General features: G+C 42.6%; 1 protein-coding gene across 3 annotated transcripts in view; it reads left to right on the top strand.

The window, feature by feature from the left end:
* Positions 1-18,676, top strand: part of PDE6D (phosphodiesterase 6D) — a 52,357-nt gene that overhangs the window by 28,527 nt on the left and 5,154 nt on the right. For 2 of the 3 annotated variants that reach the window (XM_019021964.3, XM_055379765.2), the window contains 2 exons: positions 17,099-17,187; positions 18,119-18,244. In XM_019021964.3, the coding sequence (XP_018877509.1) occupies positions 17,106-17,187; positions 18,119-18,244 (208 nt within the window). In that variant the 5' untranslated portion in view covers positions 17,099-17,105. Of the gene's footprint in view, positions 1-17,084; positions 17,188-18,118; positions 18,245-18,676 lie in introns of all 3 variants that reach the window. The other variant, XM_019021965.3, reaches the window with a different exon arrangement.

Below are 18,676 nucleotides of genomic sequence, written 5' to 3'. Positions count from 1 at the left end.
CATTTCTCTACCAGAATCTGTACATAAAAGTTTCAGAAGTGCACAGTTTTTATTTTCAGAGAAATAGGCTTTATATATATAATTTTTTTTTTTTTTGAGATGGAGTTTTGCTCTTGTCACCCAGGCTGGAGTGCAATGGCACGATCTCAGCTCACTGCAACCTCCGCCTCCCAGGTTCAAGTGGTTCTCCTGCCTCAGCCTCCTGAGTAGCTGGGATTACGGGCATGCGCCACCACACCCAGCTAATTTTGTATTTTTAGTAGAGACGGGGTTTCTCCATGTTGGTTAGGCTGGTCTGGAACTCCTGACCTCAGTTGATCCGCCCACCTCAGCCTCCCAAAGTGCTGGGATTACAGGCATAAGCCACCGTGCCCAGCCAACTTTTTTTTTAGAGATCTTGTGTGGGAGGAAAATAAATATTGGGCATCATGCCTGGCTAACTTTTGTATTTTCATAGAGACAGGGTTTCACCATGTTGACCAGGCTGATCTTGAACTCCTGACCTCAAGTGATCCCTCCCACCTCAGCCTCCCAAAGTGCTGGGATTACAGGCTCGGCGTGAATCACTTTCATAAGCAATCAGCTTCCCCAGAATTGGGAGCCTATGACTGAAATCAGAATTGTCATTGGTTTGAGCGCTTTGGTGTTTATAGAAGTGCTTAAGACTTAGTTTTTCTGGGTCTTTTTACAAGTAAGTTGTTCTTTATTTCATTATGAAAAAAAGCACTGTAATTTTAAAAATTTATAGTAGAGATATCTTTGTCATTTTGGGCTGCTGTAACAAAGTGCCAAAGACTGGGTGGCTTATATACAACAGAAACATTTCTCATAGCTCTGGAGGTTGGAAGTCTGAGATCAGGGTACCAGCATGTTCAAGATTTGGTGAGAGCCTTCTTCCAGGTTGCAGACTACTGTTTTCTCGTATCCTTATGTGGTTCAAAGAGAGGAGAAAGCTCTCTGGGGTCCCTTTTGTAGGTCACTGATCCCATTCATGAAGATTCCACCCTCATGGCCTCATCACCTCCCAAAGCCCACCTCCTAATACCATCACATTGGGGGTTAGGATTTCAATGTATGAATTTGGAGGGGACATAAACATGTAGTTCATTGTAAGAAATAAGGGTAAAATTTAGTCTTTGGAAGAGAGGATAAGAAAGGTGATAGCAGAGCAAGAAGAAGAAGATTATCCTTTTATCGTTGCTCTGTAACCTTGGCCAGGGCACTTAACCAGTCTACTTTATTACCTTTCTCTTAGTCTCATCACACAATGAGAAACTGCCATTCTTTGGAATAAGTTTTGCTGCATGGCATTAATGGCATTCTCATACAAAAAAAAAGACAAAAGAAGGCTGGGCGTGGTGGCTCACACCTGTAATGCCAGCACTTTGGGAGGCTGAGGCAGGTGGATCATTTGAGGTCAGGAGTTCAAGACCAGCCTGGCCAACATTGTGAAACCCTGTCTCTACTAAAAATACCAAAAAAAAAAAAAAAAAAAAAAAATTAGCCAGGCATGGTGGCGGGCGCCTGTAACCCCAGCTACTCAGGAGGCTGAGGCAGGATAATCACTAGAACTTGGGAGGTGGAGGTTGCAGTGAGCTGAGATCGCACCACTGCACTCCAGCCTGGGCGACAGAGGGAGACTCCGTCTCAAAAAAAAAAAAAAAAGACAAAAGCCATTTTCTTCTCACAGCAATGGAAGTGAAGACTATTGAGATGATTTGTTTTAGAGAGATTCTCTTGGGGTGATATGGCTGGCTTTACTCTGCAGTTGGTACATGGTACATCTGGGGCAATTGTAGCCAGCCTCTGATAACAATAATTGCTGTCTTTGTTACTCCCATTTTCCTCTGTCATGGTTACCTCCACAGGGATCCTCTAAGTTAGGGAGAGGTTTATTCCTCCCTCCTTTATCATCTTTGTCTGATGTGGTCCTATGGTCATCATAACACTTGATTGGGTCCCTGAAAGGCCACTCAACTCTTTTGATGTTGCTGATGTTTGAAGTCTTATGAGAAGCTTCACACAAGAGTGTGCAAGCTCACCAGAGTGCATAGAGGTGCATATGTGCATAGTATATTCACTGTGCCTGGATGAGAATGGGTGTAGGAAGGAGTGTAAAACAGAAAGGGAAGCCAGAGAGATCTTTGAGCCACAATGTAAACTTTCAATACTAAGCTAAGAAGTTAGCACTTTTCTCTGAACAGTGAAAACCTATTGAAGGTTTTTGAAGAGGAGGTAATGATATGATCCAGTTTGTATTTTAGGACTGGCACTCTGGTCACAGTGTATTAGATTGTAAAAACCAGACTAGAGGGTTTTTTTACGTTTTTTATTTGTTATTTAATTTATTTCCATGCAAAAGCTCATCTATGTGAAAGCTAGTGGCTTTTTATATTTTTATTTTTTATTATTTATTTTTATTTATTTATTTATTTATTTTTTTGAGACAGAGTCTTGCTCTGTCGCCCAGGCTGGACTGCAGTGGCACGATCTCGGCTCACTGCAAGCTCCGCCTCCCAGGTTCACGCCATTCTCCCGCCTCACCCTCCGGAGTAGCTAGGACTACAGGCGCATGCCGCCACGCCCAGCTAATTTTTTTTTTTTTCTTTTTTTTTTTTTTTGTATTTTTTAGTACAGACGGGGTTTCACTGTGTTAGCCAGGATGGTCTTGATCTCCTGACCTCGTGATCCGCCCACTTCGACCTCCCAAAGTGCCGGGATTACAGGCGTGAGCCACCGCTCCCGGCCGAAACAGCATTTTTAACAAGGTCATGGAACCACCCTTTGAGAAACAATGGACCAGAGACTGGAGGAGAAAAATGAGTTGGGAGGCTGTTGGATCAGTAATATAAAAGAGAAGGCCGGGTGCGGTGGCTCACTCCTGTAATCCCAGCACTTTGGGAGGCCGAGGCGGGCGGATCACGAGGTCAGGAGATTGAGACCATCCTGGCTAACACGGTGAAACCCCGTCTCTACTAAAAAGACAAAAAATTAGCCAGGCGTGGTGGCGGGTGCCTGTAGTCCCAGCTACTCGAGATGCTGAGGCAGGAGAATGGGTGAACTGGGAGGCGAAGCTTGCAGTGAGCTGAGATTGCGCCACTGCACTCCAGCCTGGGCGACAGAGTGAGACTCCGTCTCAAAAAAAAAAAAAAACAAACTCAAATCTCTCAAATATAATTTCTGCTCTGTATATATCTATCTTAATATTTAATATATATATAATACAAGTATAAAAGTAGAATTAGGCCTTATCTCTAAAACAAAAGAGGATGAGCAAAGAGATGAAGATTAATATATGAGCAGCACAAAAGATTGCAGCAGGTTTTCCAGGAATTACAAGGTTTTGAGTGAATAAAACTCAAGTCAAACATTAATACAAATAAGCTTTCAGTTGTGTTTTCCTTTTTGAAGATTTTAGAGAAAGAATAAGATAATAATATATGCTTTTATTAGAGAATTTGAAGTTGTTCATAAAAAGTCACTTCCATAATTTGCCTCCTTCAATCCTGAAGAATTATGGTATAATGATGTCCTACACTTGCTTATATCGTGTTTTATAATCTCTAAACCATTTTTGTAGGCATTTCATATAATCCTGGAACAACTGTAAGGCCTTCATATTATCCGTTGTTTACAAATTAAATCTCAGGCAGGTTAAATGACTGATCTAAGATCACAGCTGCTACATGATAGAACTTGGACTCCACAGCAGGTGTTCTGCTCTAAACCAACTATATTTTCCCCTCTCTCAGCTTTTCCTTCTGACTATAAACTAACATACCCTGTGGTTTCTGTCTTACCCCATAACTCAAATGAATTCCTGAGACTTACATGTAAGCATCTCAAATAAATATTTCTAAGCAGATTTCTTAGTGTTAAAATACTTTCATCTTGGTGATAAAAATTTAGGTATCAGAGCACAGTCATTTGATTAAAAAAAGCTGGACTGATATAAATAAATGATTGAATAAAACAAATGGGGAGAAGAGATAAATCTCCAGTGTATAATTCCAAGTAATTCATATAGTTATTTATCCCTCAAGGAAGTAGAGCATAATTCACCACCCCTTAAGTTGTGCCGAATTTAGTAACTCCCTTCCAAAGGGGACAGTGTAGAAAGGAGAGGAAAAGAGTAACTTCACAATGGAAGAAACTGACAGACTACCCTCAACCAGGTGATGAAGGTTAACATCAGCATCAATCAGTCATGTTGATAGCATGTATCCTTGATATTGATGTGATAAAAATGATACTATCGGCCGGGCGCGGTGGCTCACGCCTGTAATCCCAGCACTTTGGGAGGCCGAGGCGGGCGGATCACGAGGTCAGGAGATCGAGACCATCCTGGCTAACACAGTGAAACCCCGTCTCTACTAAAAAATACAAAAAATTAGCCGGGCGTGGTGGCGGGCGCCTGTAGTCCCAGCTACGCGGGAGGCTGAGGCAGGAGAATGGCGTGAACCCGGGAGGCGGAGCTTGCAGTGAGCCGAGATCGCGCCACTGCACTCCAGCCTGGGCGACAGAGCGAGACTCCGTCTCAAAAAAAAAAAAAAAAAAAAAAAAAATGATACTATCTCTGTGGTCTTCCTCCCAAAAAACCCATAACTCCAGTCTAATAATAAGAAAAACATCAAATATCAGTTTATCGATATCCTACAAAATACCTGACCAGTTCTCCTCAAAACTGTCAAGGTCATCAAAAACAAGGAAAGTCTGAGAATCTCTCACATCCAAGAGGAGCAATAACATCAATATTGGTTCATTAGTTGTGACAAATGTAAGATGTTAATAATAGAGTAAACTGGGTGTGTGATAAATGAGAACTCTACTATTTTGCAACTTTTCTATAAATCTGAAGCTGTTCTTGACTGGGCACAGTGCTCACGCCTGTAATCTCAGTACTTTGGGAAGCCAAGGTGGGAGGATCACTTGAGACCAGCCTGGACAACATAGTGAGACCCCATCTCTATAAAAAATGTTTTTAAAAAATTAGCCACACGAGGTGGTAAGTGCCTATAGTCCAGCTACTCAGGAGGCTGAAATGGGAGGATCAATTGAGCCTGGAAGCTCAAGGCTGCAATGAGCAGTGATTGCAACACTGCAGTCCAGCCTGGGCAATGAAGCAAGACCCTGTCTCAAAAAAAAAGAAAAAACTATTCTAAAATAAAGGTTTATTTTTAAAAAAAAAAAAGACTAGAATAGAATAACACCTGATAAAACAATTTATTTCTTGGTGAATTGTTATGAATTGAAATGTTTTAGATTTTCCATCCCTAGATTGGTAATGAGGATTTGGGGTAATATCATTAGAGGATTATCTCAGTATCATTAAGAAGTGTCAACTTGCATATGAACTATTTTGAAGGAGATGAGTGAATAAGTTATTTGGTTCTAACTAGAAGGAACCCATAAAATTATGAGAATAATGTCCATATACAAGGTAACCCTGAATATAATGCAGTCTGTCATCTTTGCAGTGAAAAAATATTTTTAAAAAGTGATGTGAGGCCAGGCATGGTGGCTCACTCCTGTAATTCCAGCACTTTGGAACACCAAGGTGGGCAGATCACTTGAGCTCAGGAGTTCGAGACCAGCCTGGCCAACACAGTGAAACCCAGTCTATACTGAAAAAAAAAAAAAAAAATTAGATGAGCATGGTGGCACACGCCTGTAATCCCAGCTACTTGGGAGGCTGAGGCAGTAGAATCTCTCGAACCCGGGAGGAGGTTGCAGTGAGCTGAGATCGCACTCCAGCCTGGGCAACAAAGCGAGTGAGTGAAACAGAGTGAGACTCTGTCTAAAAAACAAACAAACAAAAAAAATGTGATATGGATGAAATAGACATATATTTTCACATATATAACTAAGACCATAAATTTTATCAAATAATATATGAATTTAAAGATATTGTCCCCCTCTATACCACCTGTCATTTTAAATGAAACATTGCCCAAAATTTTTAGATGCAACTTTGACATTAATACCTGGTACATAGTAGGTTGTATTAGTTTGTTTTAACACTGCTTAAAGACACACCTGAAACGGGGGAAAAAGGTTTAATTGGACTTACAGTTCCACATGGCTGGGATGACCTCACAATCATGGCGGGAGGCGAAAGGCTCTTACATGACAACAGCAAGAGAAAATGAGGAAGAAGCAAAAGCGGAAACCCCTGATAATCCCATCAAATCTCGTGAGACTTAACAAGAATAGCACGAGAATCACCAGCCCCCATGATTCAATTACCTCCCCCCTAAATCCCTCCCACAACACTTGGGAATTCTGGGAGATACAATTCAAGTTGAGATTTTGGTGGGGACATAGCCAAACCATATCATTCTGCCCCGGCCTCTCTAAATCTCGTGTCCTCACACTTCAAAACCAGTCATGCCTTTCCAACAATCCCCCAAAGTCTTAACTCATTTCAACATTAACCCAAAAGTCCACAGTCCAAAGTCCCATCTGAGGCCTAGCACGGTAGCTCACGCCTGTAATCCCAGCACTTTGAGAAGCCAAGGCAGCTGGATCACCTGAGGTCAGGAGTTCAAGACCAGCCTGCCCAATATGGTAAAACCCCATCTTTACTAAAAAATACAAAAAACTAGTCGGGCGTGGTGGCAGGTGCCTGTAATCTCAGCTACTTGAGAGGCTGAGGCAGAAGAATCACTTGAACCCAGGAGGCAGAGATTGCAGTGAGCTGAGATCACACCACTGCACTCCAGCCTGAACAGAGTGAGGCTCCATCTCAAAAAAAAATAAAACAGAGTGAGACTCCATCTCAAAAAAAAAAAAAAAGTCTCATCTGAGACTTCGCCTTGCCTTGGCAAGTCCCATCCGCCTATGAGCCTGTAAAATCAAAAGCAAACTAGTTATTTCCTAGATACAGTGGGGGTACATGTATTGAGTAAATACAGCCATTCCAAATGGGAGAAATTGGCCAAAACAAAGGGGTTACAGGGCCCATGCAAGTCTGAAATCCAGCAGGGCAGTCAAATTTTAAGGCTCCAAAATGAGCTCCTTTGACTCCAGGTCTCACAAACAGGTCACGGTGATGCAAGAGGCAGGTTCTCATGGTCTTGGGCAGCTCCGCCCCTGTGGCTTTGCAGGGTACAGCCTCCCTCCTGCCTGCTTTCACCAGCTGGCGTTGAGTGTCTGCGGCTTTTCCAGGTGCACGGTGCAAGTTGGTGGATCTACCATTCTGGGGTCTGGAGGAGAGTGGACCTCTTCTCACAGCTCCACTAGGCAGTGCCCCAGTAGGGACTCTGTGTGGGCGCTCCAACCCCACATTTCCCTTACTCACTGCCCTAGCTGAGGCGCTTTATGAGGGCCCTGCCTCTGTAGCAAACTTTTGTCTGGGCATCCAGGCATTTCCATACATCTAAACTCCAGGTGGAGGTTCCCAAACCTCAATTCTTGACTTCTGTGCACCCGCGTGCTCAACACCACATGGAAGCTGCTAAGGCTTGGGACCTCCACCTTCTGAAGCCACAGCCCGAGCTGTACATTGGCCCCTTTTAGCCACGGCTGGAGCAGCTGGGACACGGCACCAAGTGGCTGCACACAGCATGGGGAACCTGGGCCCAGCCCGTGAAACCACTTTTTCCTCCTGGGCCTCTGGGTCCTTGATGGGAGGGGCTGCAGGGAAGTTCTCTGATGTGGCCTTGAGACACATTCTCCATGGTCTTGGGGATTAACATTAGGCTCCTTGCTACTTATGCAAATTTCTGCAGCTGGCTTGAATTTCTCCCCAGAAAATTGGTTTTTCTTTTCTATCACATAGGCTGCAAATTTTCCAAACTTTTATGCTCTGCTTTCCTTATAAAACTGAATGCCTTTAACAGCACCCAAGTTATCTCTTAAATGCTTTGCTGCTTGGAAATTTCTTCCACCAGATACCCTAAACCTCTCTCAAGTTCAAAGTTCCAGAAAACTCTAGGGCACGGGCAAAATGCCACCAGTATCTTTGCTAAAACATAACAAGAGTCACCTTTGCTCCAGTGCCGAACAAGTTCCTCATCTCCATCTGAATTTTATTGTCCATATTGCTATCAGCATTTTGGGCAAAGCCATTCAACAAGTCTCTAGGAAGTTCCAACTTTCCCACATTTTCCTGTCTTCTTCTGAGCCCTTCAAACTGTTCCAACCTCTGCCTGTTACCCAGTTTCAAAGTTGCTTCCACATTTTCAGGTATCTTTTCAGCAACGCCCCCAATCTACTGGTACCAATTTACTGTATTAGTTTGTTTTCATGCTGCTAATAAAGACATACCCGAAACTGGGAACAAAAAAAAAAAAAAGCTTTAATTGGACTTACAGTTCCACATGGTTGGGGAGGCCTCAGAATCATGGCGGGAAGTGAAAGCCTCTTCTTACATGGCGGCGGCAAGAGAAAATGAGGAAGAAGCAATAGTGCATTCAGAACCCATTGTGGACTCAGTGTTCCCAAGAACCTCTCAAGGGAGGTGCCACTGACACCAGGACCTGAGGCTGTGAAGAATAAGGTTAAGAGTACTCAGGCTGCTTGGTGCAGGTGAGAAGAGGTATTAGTGTATTGGAGAAAGAGTTAAGAGGCTTTTGTGCCTAGGGCATAGTGATTGAGGGGCCTTGTAGACCATGGAAAGAACTCGATTTTTTTAAGTGCAGAGGAAAGCCAGGGATTGACATCTAACTTACAGTTTTAAAAGACCCTTTCCTTCTATGAAGAGAATGGAGAAGGAGGCAAGAATAGAAGGAAGGAAAACCAGTCAGAATGCTAGATGGGAGACAATAAAGAATTAATTGTCATTGATAATAATAATAGCTAACACATGGCTTACTAATGCCAAGGACTGTTCTAGCACATTTTGTGAACCAGCTCATTTAAATGTGTTCTCCAGTTAGCACACTCATTCTTTAAAGTATCATAGGTCGGGTGTGGTGGCTCACGCCTGTAATCCCAGCACTCTGGGAGGACGAGGCAGGCGGATCACCTGAGGTCAGGAGTTCAAGACCAGCCTGGCCAACATGGTGAAACCCCATCTCTACTAAAAATACAAAAATTAGCCAGGTGTGGTGGCGCATGCCTGTAATCCCAGCTACTCAGGAGGCTAAGACAGGAGAATCGCTTGAACCCGGGAGGTGGAGGTTGCAGTGAGCCGAGATCGCACCACTGCACTCCAGCCTGGGCAACAAAGAGCGAAACTCCATCTCAAAAGAAAAAAAGTATCATCGTTTGGATGATAAATTACACGAAACTATGAACCAGCCAATTAACATTTTCAGAGGAGCTTAACACTTGGAATACTTAATCTTCCTCCTGTGCTCATCAATTTCAAACTGTCTTATGAAACTCACTAACCCAGACAGCTATACAATATTAAAGTAGAAAGAAAACTGTATGGGATCTTATCTCCAAATTTTTGGAGACTCTTCCTTTTTGTTGCCTTCTGTCCTGGCTCTGTCTCTTGGTTCTGAGTTGTATGTGGGCCTTTCTGTGTTTTTTCTCAGTTTTTTTTTCCCCTTCACTCCGTCCCTGTGTCTCTCCTGTGTGTGTCCCCCGTGTTTCTTTTCTCTTTCTGCTTTTTGTCTTCCCCATTCCCTCTCATTCTCTGTTCTCTTACCCTGATTTCTCTTTCTTCCTCCTTCAACAGGCCAGTGAGGTACGGGCATGTGGTGTGGATCTGTTTATTATATAAAAAATGATGTTGACTATTTCCATTTAAAACTAATCAAGTCTCTCAGAACCAGTGTACTCATTCCAAAATACTCATAGATGATTGTTACAAACTACTTTAACAGGGGTGTCCAATCTTTTGGCTTCCCTGGGCCACATTGGAAGAAGAATTATCTTGGAGCACATGTAAAATACACCAACGGGCCAGGCACCGTGGCTCACGCCTGTAATCCCAGCACTTTGGGAGACCGAGGCAGGTGGATTGCTTGAGGTCAGGGGTTTGAGACCAGCCTGGGCAACATAGTGAAACCCCGTCTGTACTAAAAATACAAAAAATTAGCCGGACATGAGGGCGGGCACCTGTAATCCCAGCTACTCAGGATGCTGAGGCAGGAGAATCGCTTGAACCTGGGACGTGGAGGTTGCAGTGAGCCAAGATTGCACCACTGCACTCCAGCCTGGACAACAGATTGAGACTCCGTCTCAAAAATAAAATAAAGTAAAATAAAAATTAAAAAATAAAATACACTGACGATAGCTGATGAACTAAAAAATAAATTAGAAAGTTATAAGAAAGTTTACAAATTTGTGTTGGGCCACATGCAGCCCAGAGGCCATGGGTTGGACAAGCTTGGTTCAAATCATTTTATTATCCTGTTTTCTACTTTCACATCTCTCAAGGAAATTTACCTAGTACCCCGTTCATCTAACTGATCTCTTCTGATCCCCAATCCTTCCCTTCCCATTCTACCACCCACCTCTTTCACTGCCTTCTGTACCTCAAGTCTGCCCCCAGCTCCTGCACCAGACTGCATCGAAATCACACCAGGTCACAACTGTTCTGTAAGACACAAGAGGATTTGTGTAACCTGTGTTGAGCCAAGTGTCACCCATTCTTCCATAATATTTATGGAATATTTACTTCCTTTTTTACCTTTCCTAACGCTTAATACTTTGCAAACTATTGGTTTTGTTCTGAAGCTTATTTTTAAGATATTCTTATTTTACATACGAAAGTGCTTCCTTATGTTTGCCTGGTTCCAAATTAGAGGGTACCAGGGCCCGATCTCCTCTAAGCAGGAGGCTTCCCATAGGAAAGGAATGTTCCTTTGTGCTCATCCTTCGTATAAATCACCAGGGAGCTTTTAAATGAACAAAGACCTGGCTGACCCAGAGGGTAGAACTTATAAATAGTACTCCAGCCCCTCCTTTAAAGCCTGTCCACCTAATCCTCCTCTCAAGATTGGAAGTGACTTGACCTTTGAGTCTTAAAACTCGGGCTCTTTTTCTCTAAAAAATCTGGTTAGCAGTAAGCTGTTAAAACAAATATGTTTTTAGCCAGATGATGACCAATCATCAAAGCTTGCCTTTCATTTCTAGCATTTTTAGCCAAATGTTTCCTCGGTTTTTTTTTTTTGGTTTTTTTTTTTTTTTTTTGGCTCCTCAGAAGTCAACTTGAAGTTTCCTCTTTTGAGGACCAGCTTTTCTCATTGTTATTATTTTAAGACATCTACCATAATAACTTTTATTTCTCCTTACTAATAGACTATTATGGATTTCCATTTTATAAAGATGTTCCCAAATTGCTGCATTTCTACCATAAACTAAGGGCTTCCTTTTCACCCCTAAAATTACAGAACTTAGAGGGGCCTTCAATGGCCTCAATCCCAACATCCTTGGATGGAGCTCTCTTTGTATTTCTCTAATGCTGTATTGAGGATAAAATCTTACAAAACTTGTTAAGGATTAAAATGTGCAAGGATTATAAAATGAAGCACATGATATAGATACTGGTAGATAATTTTCCAGATTAGGGCACATGCAGGAATAACTGTATATCGAACTGGCCAAACATATAAATATATTTTATAGAATATATTTTTATGTGATTCCCAAAAAGATAAGCAATTAGGGCCGGGCACGGTGGCTCAACGCCTGTAATCCCAGCATTTTGGGAGGCCGAGGCAGGCAGATCACCTGAGGTTGGAAGTTCGAGACCAGCCTGACCAACGTGGAGAAACCCCATCGCTACTAAAAATACAAAATTAGCCGGGCATGGTGGCGCATGCCTGTAATCCCAAATACTCAGGAGGCTGAGGCAGGAGAATCACTTGAACCCGGGAGGCGGAGGTTGTGGTGAGCCGAGATCGTGCCATTCACTCCAGTCTGGGCAACAAGAGCGAAACTCTGTCTCCAAAAAAAAAAAAAAAGAAAAGCAATTAAGTCCTTAACCTGGTTATTTACAGAGAAAAGACATTCATGTTGTGGAAATCAACCATGTATTTTTAGCTACTTCTCTCCCTTAAAGGGAGCTTAAATTTACTATTCACTAAATGCCAGATAGAAGACTAATTTAAAACGTCTTTCTTTTTTATCATTTAATACATAGATTGAAGAGTAAGTCCTGGCCCCAGGCTTTGCTTTTCTGACCTCTGCCAGTCACAGTAGTGCTTTTTCTGGAAGTTCAGTCTGCTCCAGCTGCAGCTTTGTGCAGGGACCCTCCGGGACTTTTCTAGTTTTGCTAGAATGCCTCACCTGCCTGTGAGCCTGGAACTGTAGAAGTCATTTTAGTTTTGTTTAGTCTTATTGTTTAATTTAAGAAAGTCTGATGTCCATGTTGCCGTAGTGGGTACATAGGACACTATCGGCTGTGAAGGAATGAAAAGCTTGTTCAGAGAAGGTCGAATGAGGACTATGTCTTCAGAAAACCTTGGGCTTAGCTGCCTGGGACAGTTTAGATCTGAGCTCAGAGGGGATTGATAGAGCAGTAGTATCTGTTGTTTTCCTTCTGCCGTTGGGAAGCTTTCTCTTAACATATAGAGACCCTGGGATGTGTGAGCATATTTATAGTAATTATAATTGTGAGACATGACCTAAGCAAGTATGTGAACTTGCTTTTGAATTTAGTTGTTTAAAAAAGAAAAAAGTGGAGTTTGAAAATATGAACCAGAGGAAGGCAGATCACACGGGTGGAGAGGAACGGCACTGTCTGGAGATGTATCGAGCATAGAAGGAGAGTTTGTTAGGAATTGCACACCCTGAGGGGAGAATGACACGACCAATGTGATCTGAAAGCAACAGTACATTCATGCAGGGATGCCCACAAGCAGGTTGAGTGCACAGAAAGATAGACTCCTCATCACATTGCAGGCACTCTGCTGAATAACCCTTTGTTATATTTTGAGACTTTTCTTTTTTTTTTTTTTTTGAGACGGAATTTTGCTCTGTCGCCAGGCTGGAGTGCAGTGCACGATCTTGGCTCACTGCTCACTGCAACCTCCGCCTCCTCTGTTCAAGCGATTCTCCTGCCTCAGCCTCCTGATTAGCTGGGACTACAGGCGCACACCACCACGCCCAGCTAATTCTTGTATTTTTAGTAGAAACGGGGTTTCACCATGTTGGCCAAGATGGTCTTGATCTCTTGACCTCGTGATCCGCCCGCCTCGGCCTCCAAAAGTGCTGGGATTACAGGCGTGAGCCACAACGCCCAGCCGAGACTTTTCTCGTATAGCAGCAAAACCTAGACAGAATCTCTCCAGAGGGTAAAATATAGTGTTATTACACACATGATGATTCCAGTCAGCTGTGTTGTTTAGGGTTCTTCACTGCAAGCTATTCAAACAATGGGAAAGGGTATCTGAGGCTTTTGGAACTGCCTGGAAGTTGAAGGACAGGGTCTGTAGCAAAGACCACACAGTAGGAAAGGGCAGGTTGGCATGCCCCTGCTGCCCCCACCCTGAAGAACTTCCAACTCCCTCGCAAGTCCTGTAGCTTCAGGACCCCAGAACTGGGCAGCAAGTGTCCAAGGCTAGGCCTTCTTGTGCTCACCCCTGATTATGCCAGGGCTGGGAGAAAAGGATCTGGCCTTTCTAGCTGCTGTAGTGCAAAGCGGTCACTGCCTTCCACAAGGTAGAGACTCTCTTTGGGAAGAGAGTCTGATCACAAGATAGCAAAAAAAGAAAACCAAAAAAAAGACACATGTAAACTATATATTATACATATATTTATCTGCAGCTCAGTCTCTTTGCAAATATTAACGATCTTTTGCAGACAGCCTCTGTGCTTGCATAATGTTAATTTTCTTTTCCTTTAATGGTTTGTCAATTGTTTTTTAAAACAAAACAAAACCTTAGCACTCTCTTCTTAAAGTTAGTCTTTATTTTTATTAAGTTGTATGTGTTCATCATTTAAAGAATCACAGTCAGCCGGGCAAGGTGGCTCACACCTGTAATCACAGCACTTGGGGAGGCCAAGGCAAGCGGATCACCTGAGGTCGGGAGTTTGAGACCAGCCTGAACAACATGGAGAAACCCCATCTCCAGTTAAAAATACAAAAATTAGCCGGGCATGGTGGTGCATGCCTGTAATCCCAGCTACTCAGGAGGCTGAGGCAGGAGAATTGCTTGAACCCAGGAGGTGGAGATTGCGGTGAGCCAAGATCATGCCATCGCACTCCAGCCTGGGCAACAAGAGCGAAACTCCATCTCAAAAAAAAAAACAAAAAACACAGTCTATCTAGTTTCTAATGAAGAGCACCACTCCCTGTCCCCCTATTTTCTACTCCCCAGAGAAAACTATTTTCAATCCTTTTTAGCTTATTTATTTGGTATTCATCTTGGTATTTCTAAAAAGCAAATTGTGGCTATGTCGTAATATTTCCATTTTAGCATTATTTATCCACTTTCCACTACGGAAAATGACAGTTTTGTTGTTTCTCAACATTTCGTGCCTGACTATCCGGATATACATACTCTTGTTCCCCCATCCTCCCAGGTAAATTATATTGGGTGTTAGCATGTGCTTTCATTGTTATGACCATATCAGCACTACTTGCAATGAAGCCATGAGTTATACTATGACTACTTTTTTCTTCCAGTACTACCTTTAATTTTTCTTGATGTCAGTACTTGGATTTTTGTCATTTGCTTAGATTTTCTGTGCTTCTCATGAATTTGACCCCAAAATCTCCCTCTAATTGTATAAATCTCCTTTCCATATAAACACACTAGGTATTCTATGAATTTTATCTTTTTAAAAGAAAATCTCTTCCTGAGCTTTGTGACCTGCTCTAGCCTGGACCCTGGACTAGTCACTCTCCAGACCTGTTAAAGAGCTATTGTCTTGGGATCTTCCTTCACTGTCACTCAGGGGACTCCCTTCAGCTGTTTCTTGCTTGCTATATCCCATGTCATCCCCTTTCTTGGTTTTCTCTGTCATTTTGATGAAGCCATATTTTCCTTAGTTTCTTAAGAAAGCAAATATTTTTTAGCTTGTTTCAGGAATTGTTTCCCTGAAAATTTTAAAGGCCCTGCTAAATTGTCTCCTACCCTCCAGGGTTCCTTTTGAATTTGATTTATTCTGATTTTTTTTCCTATTCTGATTTGACCCTTTGTATAATGACTTGTTTAACCTCTGGAAGCTTTTCGCTTTTCTTTATCTTTGATATTCTGTAAATGCACTAATGATGTGACTTGGGCATTTGCTACACCCTTTTTTTTTTTTTTTTTTTTTTTTTTGAGACAGAGTTTCGCTCTTGTTGAGGCTGGAGTGCAATGGCGCAATCTCCCGGGTTCAAGTGATTATCCTGCCTCAGCCTCCTGAGTAGCTGGGATTACAGGCAGGCACCACCACGTGTGGCTAATTTTGTGTTTTCAGTAGAGATGGGGTTTCTCCATGTTGGTCAGGCTGGTCTCGAACTCCCGACTTCAGGTGATCCGCCCTCCTCAGCCTCCCAAAGTGCTGGGATTACAGGTGAGCCACCGCTTCTGGCCTAGACACTTTCCATCTATGAAATTTTCTTGAATTAATGTATTGATGCCATCCTCCCCTCAGTTCTCTCTGTTCTACCTTTCTAGAACTTCTATTAGTTAGACACTAGAACTCTTGGACTATTCTTGGACTATAAGTTTTTGTGCCTTTACTCTCTTTTTTTTTTTTTTTTTTTTTTTTTTTTGAGACAGGGTCTCCCTCTGTCGCCCAGGCTGGAGTGCAGTCGCATGATCTCGGCTCACTGCAGCATTGATTTTGTGGACTCAGGCAATCCTCTCACCTCAGCCTCCAGAGTAGCTGGGACCACAGGCATGCGCCACCATGACTGGTTAATTTTGTATTTTTGTAGAGATGGGGTTTCACCATGTTTCCCAGGCTAATCTCAAACTCCTGAGCTCAAGGAATCCACCCGCCTCAGCCTCCCAAAGTGCTGGAATTACAGGTGTGAGCCACCACACTCAGCCTGCTCTCCGGTTTTCTATCCTTGCCTTTTTCGTTCTGAAAGCTTTCTTCAATTTTGTCTTTGCGTTAAGTTGTTTGGTTCTGCTATCAAAATATATGTGTTTCTAGAGTTCTTTTTTGTTCTCTGAATATTCTTTTTTAAATTGGTATTATTGACTCATTTAATGTATGAAACAATACAGAAACTAGAAAATATAAATACTTAAGTTAGAAGGCATTTTCTGACAGAGAACATCAGTTAACCAGCTTCATAAGTTGTAACCTCAAACCAGAGAAATTCACCTAAAATATACAGAATTTTATTATATTAATTTTTAGTGTCTGTAGAGGTTATGTCTTATCTCTCTTTTTTAATGCTCCTTTTTAAAACTTACGTCTTTATCTGTAAGCCTCTTTATTCTTCTAAGTTACTTTTTTCTTTTAGTTTGTTTTGGTCTGTCTTTCATAATAAATGCTTTCTTAAATTTCTGTTGATACTTGGCTATCTTCTCATATTTAAAAACAGGGCACTCAGAGGCTGAGGCAGACAGATCACTTGAGGTCAGGAGTTCGAGACCAGCCTGGCCAACATGGTGAAACCCCATCTCTATTAAAAATACAAAAATAAGCTGGGCTTGGTGACGTGCTCCTGTAATTCCAGCTACTCAGGAGGCTGAGGCACAAGAATTGCTTGAACCAAGGAGGTGAAGGTTGTAGTGAGCCGAGATTGTGCCACTGCATTCCAGCCTGTGTGACAGAGTGAGACTCTGTTTCAAAAAAAAAAAAAACAGAGGGGGCCACTACAAAGCAATTTGAGAGTTCTGTGCTTGTGGGTGAAGTTTATGGACTGTGGCATTCACTATAGAGTGATCTTCATGAGTTGTTTCCTTGGGGTACATCTGATATTTGTTTCTTTAGGTATTTTATCTTGGTTGGTCAGATCCTGTTGGTAAATTTTAAATTTTGCACTATTCATTTTCTGTCCCTTTCTTGCAGTCTCTAGGTGTGTGCAGTCTTAGGATTCTCATAGATAAAAGTAACTTGTCTAGGTTTCTGCTTCTTCCTTTAGATGTCTTTTTGACTCTCCTCACATTCTTATGTGCTTCCATGGCAATGAGCAGTTTGACAGACTTTTTAAAAAGTAAACAAGAGTTGGTGGGAGTAAACATGAGACACCTAGAGTACAAAGTGGGAGTCACTTTCAGTGCCTTATTTTTCCTTAATCATATTTGATCAGAAATTGGATGAACCTTCGGGATGCTGAGACAGGGAAGATACTCTGGCAAGGAACAGAAGACCTGTCTGTCCCTGGTGTGGAGCATGAAGGTACTTTCCAACCCTTTATCTACACAGGGCTGTGACCAATGCCAGACTAGCACCTGAGCATAAGAGAGCTAAGTTAACACATACCTGATAGGCGGGTGAGCCCCTGAAGACACAGCATGTTAATCCATGTGTTGTTGACATTTTCAGTTACTTTCTTTTTTTTTTTTTTTTTTTTGAGACACAGTCTTGCTCTATCACCCAGGCTGGATGGAATGCAGTGGTGTGATCTTGGCTCACTGCAACCTCCGCTTCCCAGGTTCCAGCGATTTTCATGCCTCAGCCTCCCGAGTAGCTGGGACTACAGGCGTGCGCCACCACATCTGGCTAATTTTTGTATTTTGAGTAGAGATGGGGTTTCACCATGTTGGCCATCCTGGTCTCGAACTCCGGACCTCAAGTGATCTGCCCACCTCAGCCTCCCAAAGTGCTGGGATTACAGGTGTGAGCCACCATGCCCAGCCAGTTACTTTCTTAACATTTCTCTCTCTCACTTCCCAAAACCCATTTTGTGCTGATATTTTACCATTAGAACATACCCAAAGATAGAAACTAAGATCTCAACTTTTTTCTCCAAAAGAAAATTTGCATTTTTATCTCCCTGAAGCAAAGAAGAAGTAAGGGGTTAAAATCACCAGAACAGAGTAGAGAGAAGGTACCCATGCAGCCCCCTTCCTGATGAGAGTAGTTAGATGAGGCCCTTAGATGCACAAAACCTGGTGTTCCTTGAAGATCTAATATCTTTCAGATACGGCTGACCAATTAGAGTCCTCTGCTTTCAGCCACACAAAGTGTAGTGCACTTACCAAGGCATTATCCAAAATGTAAGAAAGTGTTCTCTAAATCAGCTGTAAGAAGCTCCCGGAAATTTGAAGCATCATAGTCCTGTGGTTTTCATTTAGAAAGGCTTCAACATTTGTTTTTCTCTTACCAGCCCGTGTTCCCAAGAAAATCCTCAAGTGCAAGGCAGTGTCTCGAGAACTTAATTTTTCTTCGACAGAACAAATGGAAAAATTCCGCCTGGAACAAAAAGTTTACTTCAAAGGGCAATGCCTAGAAGGTATTCTGCTGCCTACGTGCCTGAAATCAGGGCTTAGGGCGACCAGGACAAAAGGCAACAATACCCAGTGAACTAAAGCAGTGCTTTGATAACATTCCTTTTACAACTCAATTTGTGGTAGGATTCCTACACTCTGCAAGACTGTGAATCCCCAGTGAAACAAACCAAAACAAAGCTAGCCACTACAAGGGGCTTTGAGGTCTCTGACACTGGGAGCATGGATGGTGGTGCCTGGTTTAGGCACTGACGTTGTATTGTGATATGATCATGGAGGAAGCTGCTATGAGCAGGGCCTAGTACAGTGCTCTACATGCAGTATCATACAGATTTGACTGGCAAGGCCACTCTGCATTGAATTCTCACCATGCAGTGTAAAGGGCACATAAGCCCCTTCAAGCTAATTCCAAGTGAATTTAACTATGTATCTATATA

This window comes from Gorilla gorilla, chromosome 11, assembly GCF_029281585.2.
Source record: "Gorilla gorilla gorilla isolate KB3781 chromosome 11, NHGRI_mGorGor1-v2.1_pri, whole genome shotgun sequence".
NCBI classification, from domain to species: domain Eukaryota; kingdom Metazoa; phylum Chordata; class Mammalia; order Primates; family Hominidae; genus Gorilla; species Gorilla gorilla.
Note: the sequence above shows the minus strand (reverse complement) of the source record. Positions and strands in the feature narration are given on the sequence as shown.